The sequence below is a fragment of the Pterocles gutturalis genome, unplaced genomic scaffold, assembly GCF_000699245.1.
Source record: "Pterocles gutturalis isolate BGI_N339 unplaced genomic scaffold, ASM69924v1 scaffold18291, whole genome shotgun sequence".
Classification (NCBI taxonomy): Eukaryota; Metazoa; Chordata; class Aves; order Pterocliformes; family Pteroclidae; genus Pterocles; species Pterocles gutturalis.
The window spans coordinates 16,512-34,497 of record NW_010100773.1 but is presented as its reverse complement, the minus strand read 5'-3'; the positions used below and the strand labels follow the sequence as shown (position 1 = coordinate 34,497).

Genomic DNA, 17,986 nt, shown 5'->3' with positions numbered 1-17,986 from the left:
GCTAAGACAAAAGTGCCTAACACAGTGCTGCTGTAGCTACGCTGCTTCTGGACTGCAGTATCCAGGCCAGATCAGAGCATAGACAGATATTCTTTGGTACGTCTTGCTGAGAACTCGCTAATATGATGACACAGCTTCTGGAGTGGTATTGGCTCTTGCTTAATCATTTTGGCACATGAAGAGAATGAGGTCAAGTCTGTGCATGTATGACTGTGTATACGTGTGCCCCCTGCGGCAGGGTTTAGTACACAATCTCTTAAAAAGCTTGTTTGCAGATATAGGATGAATGTATTTTAAATTTTTTTCCAGTATCTAAACTTGTGAAGATAATTCTTGATCCCTTTAGAAGACACTTACACTGCAGCAGTCTCATGTTATTAGGCTGCACAATCTCCAGCCAGCCTAGCACTGAGCCTCTCTCAGATAACTCGTAGGCACTATGCACCACTCTGTTTTGTTTTGCCGTGTGTCCCAGCCGGGCACAGCGGTGGGACCTCTTACCACCAGGAGGAGGTGAAGAACCTCAGCGAGTTGACTTGTGCTCGCTACTGATTACAGTGCTCACCAAGGTGCTTCACAGAGTGGCAGCATGGATATCTTCATGGCGTGGTGGTTGGGGCCGATGACTCCTCCTCTGTGTCTTTGACTCCCCTCATGCACATTCTGTGGTCAGAGGGAGACCTTGGTACGTGTATAAACTTGGGGCCATGCGACTGAAGCTTTTCTTCCTGCCCATAAAGTAAAGAGCGCTCCTCATCAGCCTTCTCCTGAAACAAGCTCCAGAAGGAGGAAGTTTGACAGGAATTCTGGCAAGTGTAGGGTCTGTTTCTGTTCCTTGGCTGTCTTAAATCTCTGGTCAGTGTCAACCGCCTTTCTGGGATCTTTCTTGAGGCAGTGGGTGCTGTAGCAGGTTAACTGTTACCTCCAGATTCCTATTTCAGCATTTTTGACCACCTTTCACGTGCACACTTTTGTTCTGGTTTTTAATTGTACTCTAATTGTTGAGTTCCCCTTCTTTTGTTGTAGTCCTTCCTCCCCCTTTTGGGAAGCTTTCTTTCCTCTAAAAGAGAACTCATGGCCACTATTCTATTGTTTTTTCCTCTACATTCCTCTACTCTAAATTAAGACTTAACTTTTTTTTTTACCAAAACTGAGAGTTCTGACTTCTCCCAGCATTGCTTTCTTGCAATTTGCAAATTGTAGGGCAGTTTCTTTCTAACAAATGGAGATTTCTGCTGTATTTATTTCCTCCTTTCTGCTACTTAGATATTTGAAAATAATGTAATGGCAATTTAAAAATATAGGTCAGGTACTTTTCTTTGGCAATATATTGAACCAGTTGAGAGTTAAATTGATTACCATATCCTTGTACAGACACTCCTAGATCGGTGCCAGAAGATGGAAGTGGATCTGAGCTCCCTGAGGGATGTGCTAGATGCAGAGAGACGAGAGTCTCAGCATCTCAGAGAGAAGATGGAGCTGGAACTGGCTGAGAGCAAGTTGTCCTCCCATTGCTTGCAGGACGAGGTGCAGTGTCTCTCAGAACAGCTGGAAGAGGCAAGAAGAGCGCAAGCTGAATTAGAGGTGAAGTATAAAGACCTGGAGCAGGAAAAAAGGCTGGAGATGGAGGAGAAAAACCTGCAAATCAGCTGTCTAAAGGTGTCTGAGCAGGAGCTGCAATCTAACCACGCTGCCCTTGTAGCTGAAAACAATCAGCTGAAACAGGATGTTGACCGGCTGCTGGTGTTGTCTGCTGAAAACAGTGCTACAATACAGAAACTACAGGGTGAGCAAGCACAGCGCTTCGGTGAAGCAGGTTCTCAAGAGCTTAAGTATCATTTGGCTGCCTTCTATTTTGCTTTGGTTTTATAGTAGCTCGTAAGAAAGTCATGGTATAACAATTCGTAGTTGCATAGGAACGTAGGAGTGGTGGTACTCTGTCAAACTAAAGGTCTCTCTAGTGCGATCCCACCTTTCTGTCTTTGGCAGTGATCAAAGCCAGTTGCAAGAGGAGGAGCATAAGAGTAGGGCAGCACGTATGGTGCTTTCCTTGTGCACTGTCACAGCCTATCATCTTTTCAGGCTTATGGATTTCTTGAGCCAGGTGTATTTTTTAAACTAATTTTAATAACTTGTTGGATTTTTTCCATCAACTTAGATAAGTTCTTTTTAGATGTGCCACATTATTGAGAATTTTCAGGTTCTCCTACTGACATTATAACAAAACGATGAAGGACAGCAAACTGTACCGTTTTCTCTGTAGGCTTGTTTTAGAACTAATAACATTGGTCTTGCCTTAAGCTATTATTTCAGATTTATTTCTTCCAGGTCCTTTATGGCCCAAAACTGAAGCAGTGAGTGAGAGATAAGGCATCCTACGCTGTTGTGCATACGAGTAAACTGGATATATTTCATCAAAAAAGGCAAGAACACACCTTAACTTCCTTTTTTTTCCCCCCTCCGTTAGATGATCTTGTACAGAAATCTGAAGAGTTTGCCTGCTGTCAGAACGAGCTGAAATCCCAGTCAGTAGTGCAGGCCTCTGAATTGAAGAAACAGGTATGATCTTTTCATAGGAATCTCCTGAAATTTTCCCATATGTTGTGGAACTGAAACTGAATGAAATGTTTGGAATTCTTTTTTTATGATGTATTGCTTGAGAAAGGCTCTTGTGGGTTCTTCATCTGATGGGCAGATATGCTATGGCTATGGAAGCCTGGGAAGAAATAGGAGTCAATCTGAGTAATTTAAAAGTTGCCAACTGATTTGTTAAAAGGTGAACTGAAAGATCAGAGACTAATGTGTATCTATAAATTGAAACTGTACTGAAATTTGTCTTTCTCCCGTCCATCCTATGTTTAAACAGAATGAAACAACTTCAAAGGAAAAAATAATAGATCAGGAAGACTGGAATGGAACTTCACTCCTATCCACAGAAAACCTGGAAAGCCAGAAGAGTGGAGATGGTATGATTGTATTGTCTCTTTTAGTATTCTTAAAATACTTAAGAATTATTCTTGCCTCTTTTTAGATAATAAACACATCCATTGTTACTGGTTCATTATGCTTTTGTTGCCAAGATCTTCAAAAAAACTACATACTTTTTTCCAGTGGTTAAAGTAGATTTTAATTCTAAAGGGAAAAGGGAACTATTTGAACCTCAGACAGTGAACAGACTGACAGAAACAAATAAGTAAACCATCCGGAATTATTAAAAAGACCGGACTGTGCATTGTAGCCTGCCTGCATGGTGTTGTCTTGTGATATGAAGCGATGGTTGGTGTTTTGGCCGTGAGACAGCGTGGGTAGAGCTTGTTACCTGTATGGTTCACGTGGTTCATGTTCCTGCATGTATGACCTGTGGTGATAGGTGCAAAGAACATGGAGAAGACATGAAAAAGCTCGGATGAAGGCAGTGATGGTAATAGTACCTGATTGCAGGCTTTTCCAGAAACCACGCTTGGCTTCATTGTGAATTCTGTGTCCAGTGGGTGTGTTGAACACTTGGTTACTGACATTTTTTAACATTTTAAACAGTGGGAGATGTGATTTCTTAAAAAAAAAAAAGAAAAAAAACCCAAAACAAAAAACCCCACAACCCAAACAAACAACACCAAAAGATTAAATGGAAACATATGAAAAGTAATAATCCTTCAAACCTCCTTTGTAGGTTCTACTTTGTTACTTCTCTTTATGTCCTGACGACTTTCTAATTTATCAGTCTTATTTACAGTGTGATGCCTAAAACTGCCCACAGTACTCCAGTCCTAACTTGGGTAGAATGAAATAAGTATATACGTATAGTTACCTTATATTTTGCAATTTCTGGTGATTTTTCAAGGAGACCTCAATAAATGCTTCCAAACTACTTAACTATCACTTCCTAAAATGTGAATGTTTTTGAAATCTTTGTACAGTCTTTTATTTTTCGTGGGCTTAGCAGTGCATTATACCAGTGTATCTGTTGCTCTCTTTGCTAGCCAAGTGGGTTCCTTAAACTTTTCTTGAAGCAGCCCTTTGAGCGATGGAATGTCTCTCCTCCTGCTACATCAGAGACCATTCAGCGTGCCTTTTTCTGCTTTCCCCTCTATGCTAAGAACATAGACGAGAGTTAGGTTAACAGTTGGACTTGGTAATTTCTTAAGGGTCTTTTCCAAACTAAATGATTCTATGGTTCTGTCATCTTCAGGAAAAGCCCATGAAGTTCAGTCAATTTCAAAGAAAGTAAACTTCTGGACTGAGAGCTAGAGATTGCTTTTCAGAGTCGCTGTATAGATAATTTAACTTTAGACATAAGGCTTTCCCTAGTTCACTTAGTGGAAGAAAAAGTTGTTGCAAGACTAGAGTATGGTGTGAATCGATAAAGGAAATACTGTTTTGCATAGTCAGTTGTGTTTGGAAAAGTGTCACCTGGCAGCTTGCTGAGGCTGCAATCTGCCCTGTCATCCGTGCTGTTAATGGAGGTGTTGAACAGGATCGGACCCAGGATTGACCCTGGGGTACACTGCTGAGTTACGGGCCTCCTCCTAGACTCACGCCGCTGGTCACCACTCTCTTGGTTGCCATTCAGCCAGTTTTCAATCCGCCTCGCTGCGTGCTCATCCAGCACGTATGTCAGCAGTGTTGCTATGAGGGTCTTATGCGAGACAGCACCGAAAGCCCTACCGAGGGCGTTGGTGATAGCCACTGCCCTCCCCTCGTTGCCAAGCCAGTCGTTTCATCACCTACAGTGACATACCTGTGATAAATTGTGTTTATATGCCAGGTTACAGAAATAAGTGTACAGATACCCTGAGTCAAACAGCAGCTGAGCTCTTGTACCAGTCATGACTTGCACCATGGCCCTTGAGAGTTTTAGTCTTCTCTAAGTTCAACCATCTCTTATTTAATTTTTATCCAAATGGAATTTGAAACATTTTGCTGCAGTAGCTCATTCTTTCCCCTCCATTAGAAAAATGTTTCCGAAAACTTGATATTCTATCAGTTGTCCTTTGATTTTTGTCTGTATAAAATAATTGTTCTTTTCTAAAAGGTGGTTAAAATAGTGTGTTGTTTTGGTGGTCTGCCTCGAAAAGAAACCAAAATGCGTCATCCAATGACAATGTTATATATCTCCACAACTTAAGCATTACTAACAGCTGTGTGCTGTGCTCTCTCATGCTCCTGGAAGAATATCCTGTTACTCTCTAAATTGGAATTTTAATTTTCAAATAAATTGTGTTTGAATGTTTCAGAAATGCCACACTCGCAACTTGTTCTCCAGAAGCCTCGGCAGGAAGCTGTGATGGTTGCAGAAGATGCAAAGCAGGTAATAATTAAGCAGCTGAAATAAGCTCAAACTAAAACAGGTCAAGGACTGGCCTTAAAACAACTAAGCTGCCTTTTTTAACAATCCTCTTTGAAGGTTATTATTAACTGGATTAATGGTGAAAGACAGAAATAGCTTCTAAATACTGCTTGTGCTGTGTTCTTATCAGACTGCATTTCCCTTTGCTGTCTGTATGAGGTTCCTGTGTCCTTCATCCACCCAGTGCATGTTCCTGCTATTTTCTGCCTCTTGTGAGTTAGTTCTTCAGCAAAACCATGGGCTAAACTGACCCAAGTCTCAGGAAATACAATTCCAAGGCTCAGCTGTCATTAGAAGATACCTTTTGAACCAACCCTGTCCATTCCCACTGCCCTGGTGGGGATTTGGCAGACTGATTGGAGGAGGCTGATTTCTCTGCTAAGCAGGAGATGAGTTGACTCTGTCCTTGGACCCTTCCACCGTGAGCAGCTGCAGGGACAACTGCAGTCGGTCCGCTGGTGAGAGGAGGGCAGGTTTAGATACCTGCTACTTTGCTTTGTACTTCATCAGCAAGGTGATGAAGATTACTGCCTCTGGATATCTGTACTAAGAATATGTTGTGGAATTGTTTGTTAGCCTAGAGCAAGGTCTGGGCTCTTTCCAGACTGCTCCACTCTGTTCCAGACTGCCAGCAGGGGGAATGAGATGATGATGTGTTTTATCTGATACATTGCTCTCCAACAGAGAGTTTATGGTGTATATATATTGCTGTGGAGCGTTAGGGCAAAAGTTGACATTTAGGACTCACGTTGGAACTGGAGAAGGCATTCTGAGTCAGCTCATCCTGCCTGACTTGAGACCCTTACATTCCAACTGCCTGTAGTCGAGGTGTGAGCTAGTTCACCAACAGGTACCCCCCACACATGGTCTTTTCAAGGGCAGATGTAAGCCTGTGGGCTATTTTCTAGAGCCCCTTTGTAGAGAACAGGTTCTTCAGCATATGATGCACCTGGACTGAGGTGGATGCTGAAAATGGGTCAGTTAATCCAACCCTGCAATTGTCCATTTCAGTGTCTCGGTTATAAAAAGTCTAGCTAAATAGCTTGCGTGTAAGTCCTTACGCTTGGACAGCTCTGTCCTGCCATTTGTGCATCTGACCCATCACTTCAGGCCAAGTTACGTGTAAATCCAAACGCGGTTCAGGGGTTGGGGTCATGTGCACAACTTATTTGGATGCATGCCTCATGTTCCATTTCAGTACTTGGAGCTCGCAAAGGCAAAGTGCTCCACGACTTGGGCTGGAGGTCATTTCCTTGTGCCTGGGACCTGTTAGTGCCCAGTTACAGCAAACGTTAATTCTGAACACTTCATTTTGTTTTCAGTCTTGCCATTGCTGGGTTGGGTTTTTTTTTACTTTTTCTTGGGTGGGAGGGAGTAGCTTTTTTTAGAGACGCCTTACTTAGTTCTGACTCGTAGTCCCTTTGTGCTCCAGTTCAAACCTTTTCCTGCAGGAGTAGTACCAACAGTGCTGGTGGTTTGTTGTGGTGAAAGACGACGTGTACTGGGAACCTGCCAGAAATATTGCCATTCATTTTAGGTGTGTGTGAACTTATAAGTGGACTTTCCAGAATGAAGAAATTCGTAGATGAAGTCTTAGTTCTCGTATGGATGTCAACAGCAAACAAACCAATTTCCTGGGCTTTATTCAGCATCTTTGTGTGGGCAAAAATAGTTTGTGGCTGTGAAACAGCAAAATCTCCTCTCTCTCTCCGGCGTCTTCCATCTTCTTCAGCAGTCAGGTTCTGTCCTGTCTGACAGAGACATGGGAGGCGTGTAGCGGTTAGTAGGTGTGTGGTGGAGCCTGGTGTAACTTTCCTGGGAGGACTGCAGGTTCTTTACCTGCTGGAGTAGTGGGGCATACAGTGACAAACACATGACTTCTCACCTTCTCTGCTTGGGTGGTTCGGTGAAGGGTTATGGATTTACAGTTAGTCCCTCTGAAGCAGTGAAGAGGAAGCATCCCAAGGTGGGAAGGAAGTTATTAGAATCGTTGCATTCATTGATATCCTAATCTGCTGAGATATGTCTTAGTCTCTTGCTTAACATCAAAACCAATCTATCTTTTAAAAATTTATTTTCATGAGGCATCAGAGTTGTATCTAAAGTTGGGACTGATAGCTTTTACTTAAAGCTTGGCAGAGCAGCAGGTAGCTAAGACGGTTGTTTTCTAATGCAAAGATCATGGCTCAAAACAGTATTTTTTCTTCAACCAATAGAATAATAATGTCGGACCCGAGGTGAAGTTGCGAGACTTGCAGACTCTGGAAGCTCCAGCCTCTTCTGAAGACTGCTCTTCTACAGGTGAGGACACAGAATAAGACACGTGACAAGAAAACTGTGAAAATTTGAGAATTTTCAGGGACAAATCTATGGTGATTTGAAAAGAGGAGCTTTAAGGTTAGAATCTAAAGATGTACAGGAGATAGAAAAGATGCAGATGATGTAGAAGAGAACATTTTAATGTGGGATGGATAGGATATATCAGAAGAGAAGAAAGAAGTGGTTCTGAAGACAAGAAAGGGACAGGGGTTTGAAGGAGAGTGCATTCGTAGATGCCAAGGCTGATGTGTAAGAGAATTAGGATAAGAAGAAGAACTGGGTTCCTCTCTGCAAGCTAGTAAGTTTCTTTCTGTGTCAGGAATTACCACCCCCCCACACCCCCAAATTATTTAAAACACAAAAAACCCACAACCGAAAACAGAGCAACCTGTTACCTAGGTCACTTGTCTCTTTACCTCTTCATTCTTCTTTAGAGGTCAGGTATAGTGTAGAGTGTAGACTGGGGTGATGCCAGCATGCAGCAAATGCGGGAGATGTTCCATGTGCAGAGCCACTGGGGATGTCTGGGTGCAATGCAGAGGCTCAAACTGTTTTTTTGTTTTGGTTTGGTTTTTTCCTTTCTCACCTTGGAAACTAGAGAAGCTCCAGTCCCATATATTGTCTCTCCACTTACCTGCTGCCTTTACATGTAGTTCGTTGTGCTGATGGTGACAAGAATACCTTTTTTCACTAGGTGTGTCAGGAGAGCTGGCGGATTCTGAAGTGCAAAAGCCATTTGATGACACTTTGGTGCTCCCTGAGGTACAAATTGAGTCTGGAACTTTTTTCTTCTTAGTAGTGTATGCATCTGTGGATATGAAAACTTTAATATATATAGTTTAAAAGCCCCAAAGAGGTGTTTGTTTAGCATCCTGTAACTTAAAGTGGTTGTTCCAAGCTTGCAACAGACATTAAGAGAGCTCTTGTTAATGGTTCCCCGTAAAGGGCTTCCGCCCTCCGAGCTGATGAACAGACAGCCTTTGCAGCACGAGATGGTGACTGACTGGTGGGCTGCTGGGCCATGCTTTCTGGGAAGGATTTGTGACTGCTTTTCTTTTGTGATCTGTTTTTGGGGGTGGGAGGAAGCCTTGAGATAGTTATTTGGAAACAGCCAAGCGCTTTGGTCCAGAAGCTTTGTCTGGTGCTCTCACTTTGGAGATGGACACAGGCTGGAATAGGAGCTTCTGCGCTGTTTCTTTGCCATGTTAAATGGACAGATAGAAGAGGGAACAAAGCCTCCTCATCCAGAGACTATGGATAGGATGCCAGGCAAATGTGGCTGGATAAGTACACTGGAGAGCTTGTGAGAATCCCAGGAGAACAGAAACACTCCAGAATCTTACTGCCCTGTAATTGACAGAGGATGGGAAGTAAGGGAATAGGAAGCTAGATTTATGGTCTAATCCTAAAGCCAGAATCTTTCATGCAGCAACTTCAGAAATGAACAGAAATGACCTGAGGAGTCTTCCTGTTACTGGTGAGGCTGCTGTTCATTGCAATAGCCAGCTCGAGAAAGGCCATCCTTAAACTATGAGAGGTGTAAAGCAGATACTTCCAAAAGTAACCCTTTCACAGGGTGCAGGGGAAAATTGAAACCTATTATTTTCTTTTAGGCAGGAACAGATGGCTTTCCCAATGGAAGCAAGCAGTTTACTGAGGAAAGTTGTCCGCCTGGAATTCTAGAATATCTTGCTGCAGAGAAACCGAGAGCGCTGTCGGTTTTGCTCCTGGAACTGCAAGAAGCCCAAGAAGAAATAACTTTTCTGAAAAGTCAGCTCAAGGACCCAAACAGCCGAACTTCTACAGGCAGCCAAACAGGAGAAGCAGCTAACCATCTGGAAGATAATTCCCAGATACAGTTTCTTGAGAGGGAAGAGCAAAAGGTTTCAGATACACAAAATGAGTTGGACAGTAGCTCATTACTGAGAGAAACAGAAATACAGCAAATTGGTGTGTGTCAGGAAAACAGAATGGGTCTTCAAGAAGTGTCCCAGGGGAGCCCTGTCCCCTGCAGAGGGGAGATGGAGGCACTGCAGAAAGCCCCAGCAGCAGATCCAGAGCCTGACACCTCCCAATCCCAAGAACTGATAAAGCTGCAAAACCAAATCACAGAACTGCAAATAATTCTGCAGAAATCAGAAGAATCCTATAAGAAAGATCTAGAAGAAAAAGGTGCGGAAATAAATAGGCTAAACCAGCTGGCTGAGGAATACAGAAAAAAGTTAGAGGATTCTGACAGTGCGTTTTGTGTTTTGTCTGAAGAACGAAATCAGCTCCTGTGTCAGATGAAGGAACTTTCTACCATAACAGAACTGAAAGAGCAAGTGAAGCAACTCAAGGAAAATCTATCTCTTTCAGAAAAGCAGAGACTGTCAGACAATCAGAGCGGCCTTCTGAGAGAACAAATCCAGAGCCTTAAAAATGAATTTAAATCCAAGGAGTTAAAAATTGAAGCTTTGCAAAATGACTTGGATGAAGCACAACTTCAGCTTTCTGACCAGGACATGCAACTAAAAGATCTGAGAAGCCAGCTTGAGAGGAAGGAATGTGAAGTACTTGATCTAGAACAACTTTTGAGGAAAAATACCGCTGAGATAGAAGAGCTTTCCCGAAACTTAGCCTCAAAGGGATGTGAAGCAGCAAGCCTGGAACAGCTTGTTGCTGAACACACCAGGTCTATAGAGAGCCTGCAGCAAACCTTGCTGGAGAAAGACCGGCAGATGACAGAGATCAGTGTCAGCATGTCTGTCTGAATGAAGAGAAATTTTCTCTAGGAAATGAGCTGAAGAGCCTGAAAGAGCAAACAAGTCTGTTGTTAAAAGCCCAGGAAGAAAAAGACCAAAACACAGAAGGAAAAGACATGTGTCTGAAATGTGGGGTGTCTGAGCAGCAGGGTGAGGCAGAGGCAGCACACAGAGAAAGTGAGGTATTAGAAAATAAATTTGAACTTCTGAAAAAAGAAAACGAGCAAGTAAAGAGGAAGCTGCAAGCAGCACTTGTTAACAGGAAGGAGCTTTTGAAGAAGGTTAGCGCCCTGGAGAATGAGTTAGTACAACTGAGAAGAGAATATGAATCAGGAACCTCAGTGGCTCAGGAAGCTCAAGAGGAAGAAAATATGACAAGCGCAATAAGCAGAGAAGTGGATCTTGAAAGCCAGCCCGGCGAGGAGTATCTAATTCAACTGCTTTCTGAAAAGGAGGCTGAGCTGCAGAGCATGCGGAAGGACCTGCTGGAGAAAGAAGCTTCTGAAGCACAGTTGCAGGCAGTGATTGAGGAAATGAGGCGAAGCTTGCAAGGTAAGACAAACGTGGTTTCAGTTAAAGATGAAATCATGGAGATGATTGCTGACAAAGTAATTGAAACCAATAAAAGCCTGAAAGATGACGAAGAAAATGAAAGAAATAGTTCAGCAGCTACAAATCTTGAAGAAAACCAAAAGTCTGCTCTGAAAGAGAGGATTGCAACTCTTGAACAAGAAAAAGAACAACTTCAAAAAAAACTTCAGGAAGCCCTGGTATCTCGCAAAGACACTATAAAAAAGGCTCAAGAAAAAGACAGGCATCACCGAGAACAGCTGAAACAGCAGAAAGATGATTACAACCTCCTACAAGAACAATTTGATAAGCAAAGCAAAGAGAAGGAGAGCATCCAAGCTCAGCTCAGACAACTCCAAGAACAGAAAGGATCATCAGAGAGTGTTCTTGGGAATCAAGGTGGGTTGGATTCTTCAGGGATGGAAGCAGAAAATACAACAAATAACAAGTTTGTACAAGTTGCAGATGTTTCTGGGGAAGAGTTGGAGAAAAAACTTGGAAAATTGCAGATGGAGAAAGAGGAGTTGGAATATAGCATGCAAAGTGAACTTGCTTGCAAATCAGAGCTAGTCTTTCATTTGCAAGAGCAGATAGCACAGTTATTTCTGGAGGTAGAAGGGCTGAAGAGAACCTCTGACCAAGCTGAAGCTAAGGCAGCAAGTCTTCAGACAGAATTGGAGGAAAGTCGTGAAAAAATTTCTGGGGAGGGCAGCCTGGAAGAGCTGAAAACACTTATGCACCAGAAGGATGAAGAGATGGAATTTCTTACCTTGCAGTTAAGGGAGAAAAGTGAAGCTCTTAACAATGTGCAGGCACAGTTGCTGGAAAAAGAGGATTCAGTCAAGAGACTGTGTAATCAGTTGGAAACTCAGGCTCGGGTACATGAGGAACAGAGCAAGCGACTGCAAACAGAGTTGCCTGAAATTCAGGAGAGGCAAGATGATGGTGCAGAAGCAGCTAAACAGAAGAATCAAATGCAGAGAAAGCTGCAGGCTGCACTTATCTCCAGAAAGGAGGCACTAAAGGAAAGCAAAGCTCTAAAAGAGGAGCTGGCTAATGCTAAAACTATTATTGAAAATCTTTCTGTCAAGTTGACAAGTACGGAAAGCCAAATACGTGACCATGTTAAAGAAAGAGATACGTTAGCAGAAAAGGTAGCAGACCTTACTGAAGAGCAAGAGAAACTTATTGCAGAAGTTGATAAAAGACTTATAGAAAATCAGAATCTTGATGGATGCTGTAAGAACCTGGCATTTACTCTAGATGTAGTTGTTCTAGAGAAGGAGAAGCTGGAGAAGGAGATGGAATCCTTGAAATGCTTTCAAGCTGCTGAGAGTTCTGAGTGTCATGAGAAATACAGGGAGCTTCAGAAAGAATACGAAACTCTCCTGCAGTCATATGAGAATGTGAGTAATGAGGCTGAGCGGATTCAGCGTGTTTTGGAAACTGTCAGGCAGGAAAAGCAGGAAATTTTCATTAAGCTGAAAAGTGCTGAAGCAAAAAAAGAGGAAACAGATAAGCAGTTAGAGGAAGCTGGACAGGAAATTGATGGAATGAAGGAGAAAATGAGGAAATTTGCAAAATCAAAGCAACAAAAGATCCTAGAACTAGAGGAAGAGAATGAGAAGCTTAGAGCAGAGATGCATGTTCCGGATGGACAGCTACATGGGACTGGAGATGTCTTTACAAATACTAGCCTGAAGGAAGACCTGGAGAAGTCTAGGAGGGATTACCAGACTCTTTCTACTCAGCTTGAGACAGTCATGGCTGAGAAGGAGTCTCTTAATCAAGAGATCACAGACTTAAAGTGTCATTTGCAGTTAACAGAATCTAAGCTGAAGGAAAGCAGAGAACTGGTAGACAAGTACGTTGCTCAGAAGACAGCAGGGGAAGAAACAAATCGGGCCGTTGCCACACCACCACAGATGGAGAGGACTGAAAATCAAATGGACCTAAGTGTTAGACCAGAGTCTTCTATGGCAGAGCTGGGACAAAAAGCATTAGGAGGTAGTAGCCCGTGTGAAGATCTTGGTACCTACAAAGAGCAGATAGCTGAGCCCACGGAGCCAATCGCGGAACTCAAACGTGACAGGAGTGCTTCGGAGCAGCAGCTGGGTGACATCCGCATGTGTGTCGAGACTTTAGTAGGTGAGAAAAGGGCTTTAGAGATGCAAATGGAAGAAAAAGTCCAGGAATTGAATGCTCTTCAGGACACAGTAGCAAAGATGGAACAAACAGTCCAAAAAACCAAAGATGACCTCATCAGGATGACAGAACTGAAGGATATGCTGGAGGCTGAGAAGGATGACATGGAAGAAAGACTCATGAATCAGCTGGCAGAACTTAATGGGAGTATTGGAAACTATCAGCAAGATGCGACAGACTTACAGATCAAAAATGAGCAACTGAAACATGAGCTTCAGAGTTTGCAGAGAGTGATGCATGAACTGGAGGAGGAGAAATGTCAGATGGTGAAGGAGAAAGGTAAAGCAAGTTCAGAAAAGCAGAAGGAATCTGTAGAAAAGCTAAAAAGCAGTTGGAGGGGAGACAGCAGCACGCATGTAAAGGAGCTTCAGGAACTGCTGAAACAGAAACAGCAGGAGATTAAGCAGCTGCAGAAGGACTGTATTAAAAGCCAAGAGAAGAACAGTAGTTTGGAAAGAACTGTTAAAGCTCTGGAATTCGTGCAGAGTGAGTCTCAGAAAGAGGTAGAAGCAGCCAAAGAGGCTTTAGCTAAAGCGGTTGAAGACACCAAGAAAGCCCAAGCAGAGCTTGCTCTCTGCAGGGTGGTGTTGGATGACACCCAGGGTGAGGCAGCAAGGGTTCTAGCAGAGAGTGTCAAAGTGAAGGAAGAGTTGCAGGCAAACAAAGAGAATATTAAAATTCAAATGAAGAAGAAAGATGAGGACTTTGAGAGAAGGCTGGAACAGGAAAAAGACAAGCACTCAAAGGAAATTAAGAACATGGAAGAAAAGCTGGCGACTTTGCAGAGGGAGAAAGACTATATGGAAGCAACTCTTGGTGATCTTCAAGACTCCTTGAGGACAAAGGATCAAGAAGCCAAGCAACTGGAAGGCAGCCTAAACAAAACACTAGCCCAGCTCGCAGCCTTCACCAGGAGCATGTCTTCCCTTCAGGATGACAGGGATAGAGTGATCGATGAATCAAAAACATGGGAGAAGAAATTCACTGAGACTATTCAAAAGAAGGAGGAAGAAATACGTTCAAAAGAGGAAACTTGTGTTGTGCTAAAGGACCAGATGAAGCAGATGACCACACGTGTGGAAGAGCTTCAGACTCATATATCCAGGTAACGATGGTGATAATGACTCAGCTGGTGTTCTTGTATTTCCTTTTGACAAGGCAGCAGCCAGAGGTGAGGTAGGATTCCCCTTTCCTTTTGCAGAATCCCAGAAAGAAAGAATCTTGAGTACGTAAATATGCTAAATGTGACGTGATTGGCAAAACTAATGAATGCTTAAGATGGAGAGCAGAATTAGTCTTCCTAATACAGCCATAAACATAAGGTTCATCTCCTGGATCACTTATGTTTGGACAGAAAAGAGGTTTGGAGTTACGCTGTAGGGCATTACTGTGTATTTTTTGTCTGCACAAGGATACAGGGAGATTAACACTGCAAAATATTCCTTCTTCTCATTAGGGTACCTGTGTTAAGTCTGTTCACTGTGACAAGCAGTAGCCATCAGAGTACTATCTAGAGTCTTTATTAATCTGAAATTTGAAATAGATTCTTTTGCATAGAGTTGTTACCTTCAGAGATTAAACTAACTTGGCAGGTGAAAGAAAAGAGCATTGCAATACATAATTCCAGTTTAATCCTAAAAAAAGATTTTGAGGGAAAGGTGGAGCTATGGAAACGTACCAAAGGGTACATCCGGGAATTTCCAGAATTTAAAACCAGACTGTTCTTACGTGAGTAAAATTGTTCTATAAAGTTTGTGATCAATATGCTATCTTTGCATGGAGGAGCATGAAGTGAACATCCAGCATATGAGAAGAGCAATTTCACTGATTTTTTTTTTTGTTTTTTGTTAGCTACAATGAATGAGAGAAAGCAGCATTTTAATGAAAAAAGAGGTGATAACGTTCAGTGTTTAATCTCCTCCATTTTTTCGATATTGACATAAAGATTTATCTCACTGAACAACTTTTAACAAATGTTCCCCCAGCACCACCCCTTTCAGTCAGTAGTGCAGTCAGAGCTTTAAAAGATGCCTTGAATTTTAAATTGAGGGAAAACTAATCATCTGGATATTTCCAGATTGCTTTCTTAAAGTAAAACTATTTTTGTGAGTTTTCTAAATTAGTATAATGGATGAAAACTATTACTGTGGTTTTGGATACGGAGATGCTTCGTTGATTTGTGACTGACTTTCTCTTCTCTGTTTTCAGTCTGGAACAGAACAGGAAAGACTGGGAGTTGGAATCCAGGAAGGAGATTCAGCATCATCAAAAGGCATGTGAAGTGTTGCAAGAGGAAAAGAAGGAGCTTTTGACTCAGCTTGAAGAGTCTCAGAAGCTGTACAGCAAGTCCCAGAATGAACAGCAGAAACTGGAGTCAGAAATCAGCAGCCTGAGAGACCAGCTTGCTGACTTACAGAATTCCTTCACCAAATGTGAACTGGTCAGAGAAGAGCTGGGGAATGTGGTCAAGCAACAAGAGACGAGTATCCAGAATTTTAAATTCAGCTGTGAACAGCTTGAGGCCGATCTGCAAGCTTCCAGGGACCTAACAAATAAGCTGCATGAAGAAACCAGTGCCAAGGATCGAAAGATCGTTAGTTTGCTGTCTGCCAAGGAAGAAGCAGTCGTGGCTGCTCTCTCTGAGTTACAGCAGCAACATGCTGAAGAGCTGAAAGAGCTGGAGGATAGGATAAGTAAAGAGGAAGAAGATAAAAAAGCCTTGGAACGTGAGAAGGACAAATTTATTGACAAACTTGATCATCTCACTGAAAAGATGAAGATAAGCAGAGAAGAAAGTAAGCAGCAGAAGGCACAACTGGACTCCTTCACCAGGTCCATGTTGTCTTTGCAGGATGACAGAGACCGCATCCTGAGAGACTACAAGCAGCTTGAGGAACGTCATCTTGTTATAATCTTGGAAAAAGACCGGCTAATTCAGGAGGCTGCTGCTGAAAACAATGAGCTCAAGGAAGAAATCAGAAGTTTTCACAGCCGGATAGATGACCTCAACTCTGAGAACGCCAAGCTGAACGCAGAGTTGGTGCGATATAGGGAAGACCTGAACCAGGTGATTTCAATAAAGGACTCCCAGCAGAAACAGCTTCTCAAAACACAGCTTCAGCGGATCCAGGCTCTGGAAAAGGAGAAGGCAGCCATAGAAACACAGCTGAAAGAGTCCGAGCGTACGCAGGATGATCTCAGGAGGTCCATGGAAGCGTTGAGAGAGGATAAAGTCAGTATGTCTCAAGAGATTGAAACCCTTACGTCCTCTCTGTCTCGGGCGCAGAGCGAGGTGACAGCGTTACGGGAGGGGGGTCCTATCGTGGAGTGTCAAGCACAACAGAAGGCCCGAGAGGAAGAGGCACAAGAACTGAGTCATAAGCTTTCCCTCTCCCAGAAAAGGATAACGGAACTTGAGGGGGAACTAGTACGTGTTCAGAGGGATGCGGCCAAGAGAGTGGGGGAGGCTGAGGACAGGCTTCGAAAGGAATTGAAGCACCTACATCATGATGCAGGGATAATGAGGAATGAAACGGAAACAGCAGAAGAGAGAGTAGCAGAGCTGGCACGGGACTTGATGGAAATGGAACAGAAATTACTTGAAGTCACAGATGAGAACAGAGATCTCAGAGCTCAGATTCAGTCTTTTGGGAAATCTATGAGCTCTCTTCAGGACAGCCGGGACCAGGCCAATGAAGAGCTTCATGCTTTGAAAAATAAATACTCTGCAGACTTAGAGGAACAAAAGAGTCTAGTGCAGAATCTTCAGAAGCAGATGGTTCAGCTGCAAGAGGAGCAACATTCCACTGCCAGGGACCGTGACGCAGTGAGGTTTGAGCTGACAGAACTGCAGAGAGCCGCTGATGAAAGAGGTCTCTTGGCCCAGATTGAGAAACTTGATGAGAAGCTCAGAGCCAAAGATAATGAGCTTCTCCATTTGTCTTCAGAACTGGAAGGCTCTTACAACCAAGTCAGATCTTTCTGCAAGGCTATGGCAAGCCTGCAGAATGAGCGAGACCGTCTGCTGAATGAATTGGACAAAACACGTAAGACTGAAGAAGTGAAGCAGCAAGCAGAAGGGAGCACTTCCACCAGTCCAGAAGTGCAGAGTCTTAAGACAGCATTGTCCTCTTTGCAGAATGACAGAGACAGATTAGTAAGTCCTTGTTTTCTCTTTTCTGCTCTTACTCAAAGCCCTATAGGAGATGTGGATCTTCAGTCTTAAAATTCAGCACACTTAGAGCTGGCATTTGTAATGTGAAACATTGTGGGTAGGAATGACATTTGCTTTCTTCCAGTCGTCAGGGACCTCTTCCAGTAACCATGACCTTTCAAAGGTAATCGAGCTGCCTCCCAATGACCTTTGTGCTCGTGGGCATGCTCCATCACATCCCATGGATTTAGGATGTACCATCTGTGTTATCGTCTCTGACATACAGAAGCTATGATTTCGTAGAATTACAGAATCACAGAATGGTTTGGGTGGGAAGGGACCTTAAAGATCATAGAGTTCCAAGCCCCCTGCCGTGGGCAGGGACACCTCCCACTAGCCCAGGTTGCCCAAAGCCTCATCCATCCTGGCCTTGAACCCCTCCAGGGATGGGGCATCCACAGCTTCTCTGGGCACCCTGGGCCACTGCCTCACCCCCCGCACAGGGAAGAATTTGTTTCTAATACCTAGTCTAAATCTGCTCTCTTCCAGTTTAAATCTGCTACCCCTCGTCCTGTTGCTGCATGCCTTTGTGAAAAGCCCCTCCCCATCTCTCCTGTAGCCCCCTTTCAGCACTGGAAGGCCACCACC

General features: G+C 43.3%; 1 protein-coding gene across 1 annotated transcript in view; it reads left to right on the top strand.

The window, feature by feature from the left end:
- Positions 1-1,374: 1,374 nt before the first annotated feature.
- Positions 1,375-17,986, top strand: part of LOC104467341 (golgin subfamily B member 1-like) — a gene marked incomplete at its 5' end in the record, with an annotated part of 25,030 nt that continues 8,418 nt past the window's right edge. Inside the window, 9 exon segments of the mRNA XM_010081085.1 lie at positions 1,375-1,786; positions 2,468-2,559; positions 2,867-2,966; positions 5,235-5,308; positions 7,564-7,648; positions 8,343-8,428; positions 9,280-10,411; positions 10,414-14,290; positions 15,394-17,341. Of these exon segments, the coding sequence (XP_010079387.1) occupies positions 1,375-1,786; positions 2,468-2,559; positions 2,867-2,966; positions 5,235-5,308; positions 7,564-7,648; positions 8,343-8,428; positions 9,280-10,411; positions 10,414-14,290; positions 15,394-17,341 (7,806 nt within the window).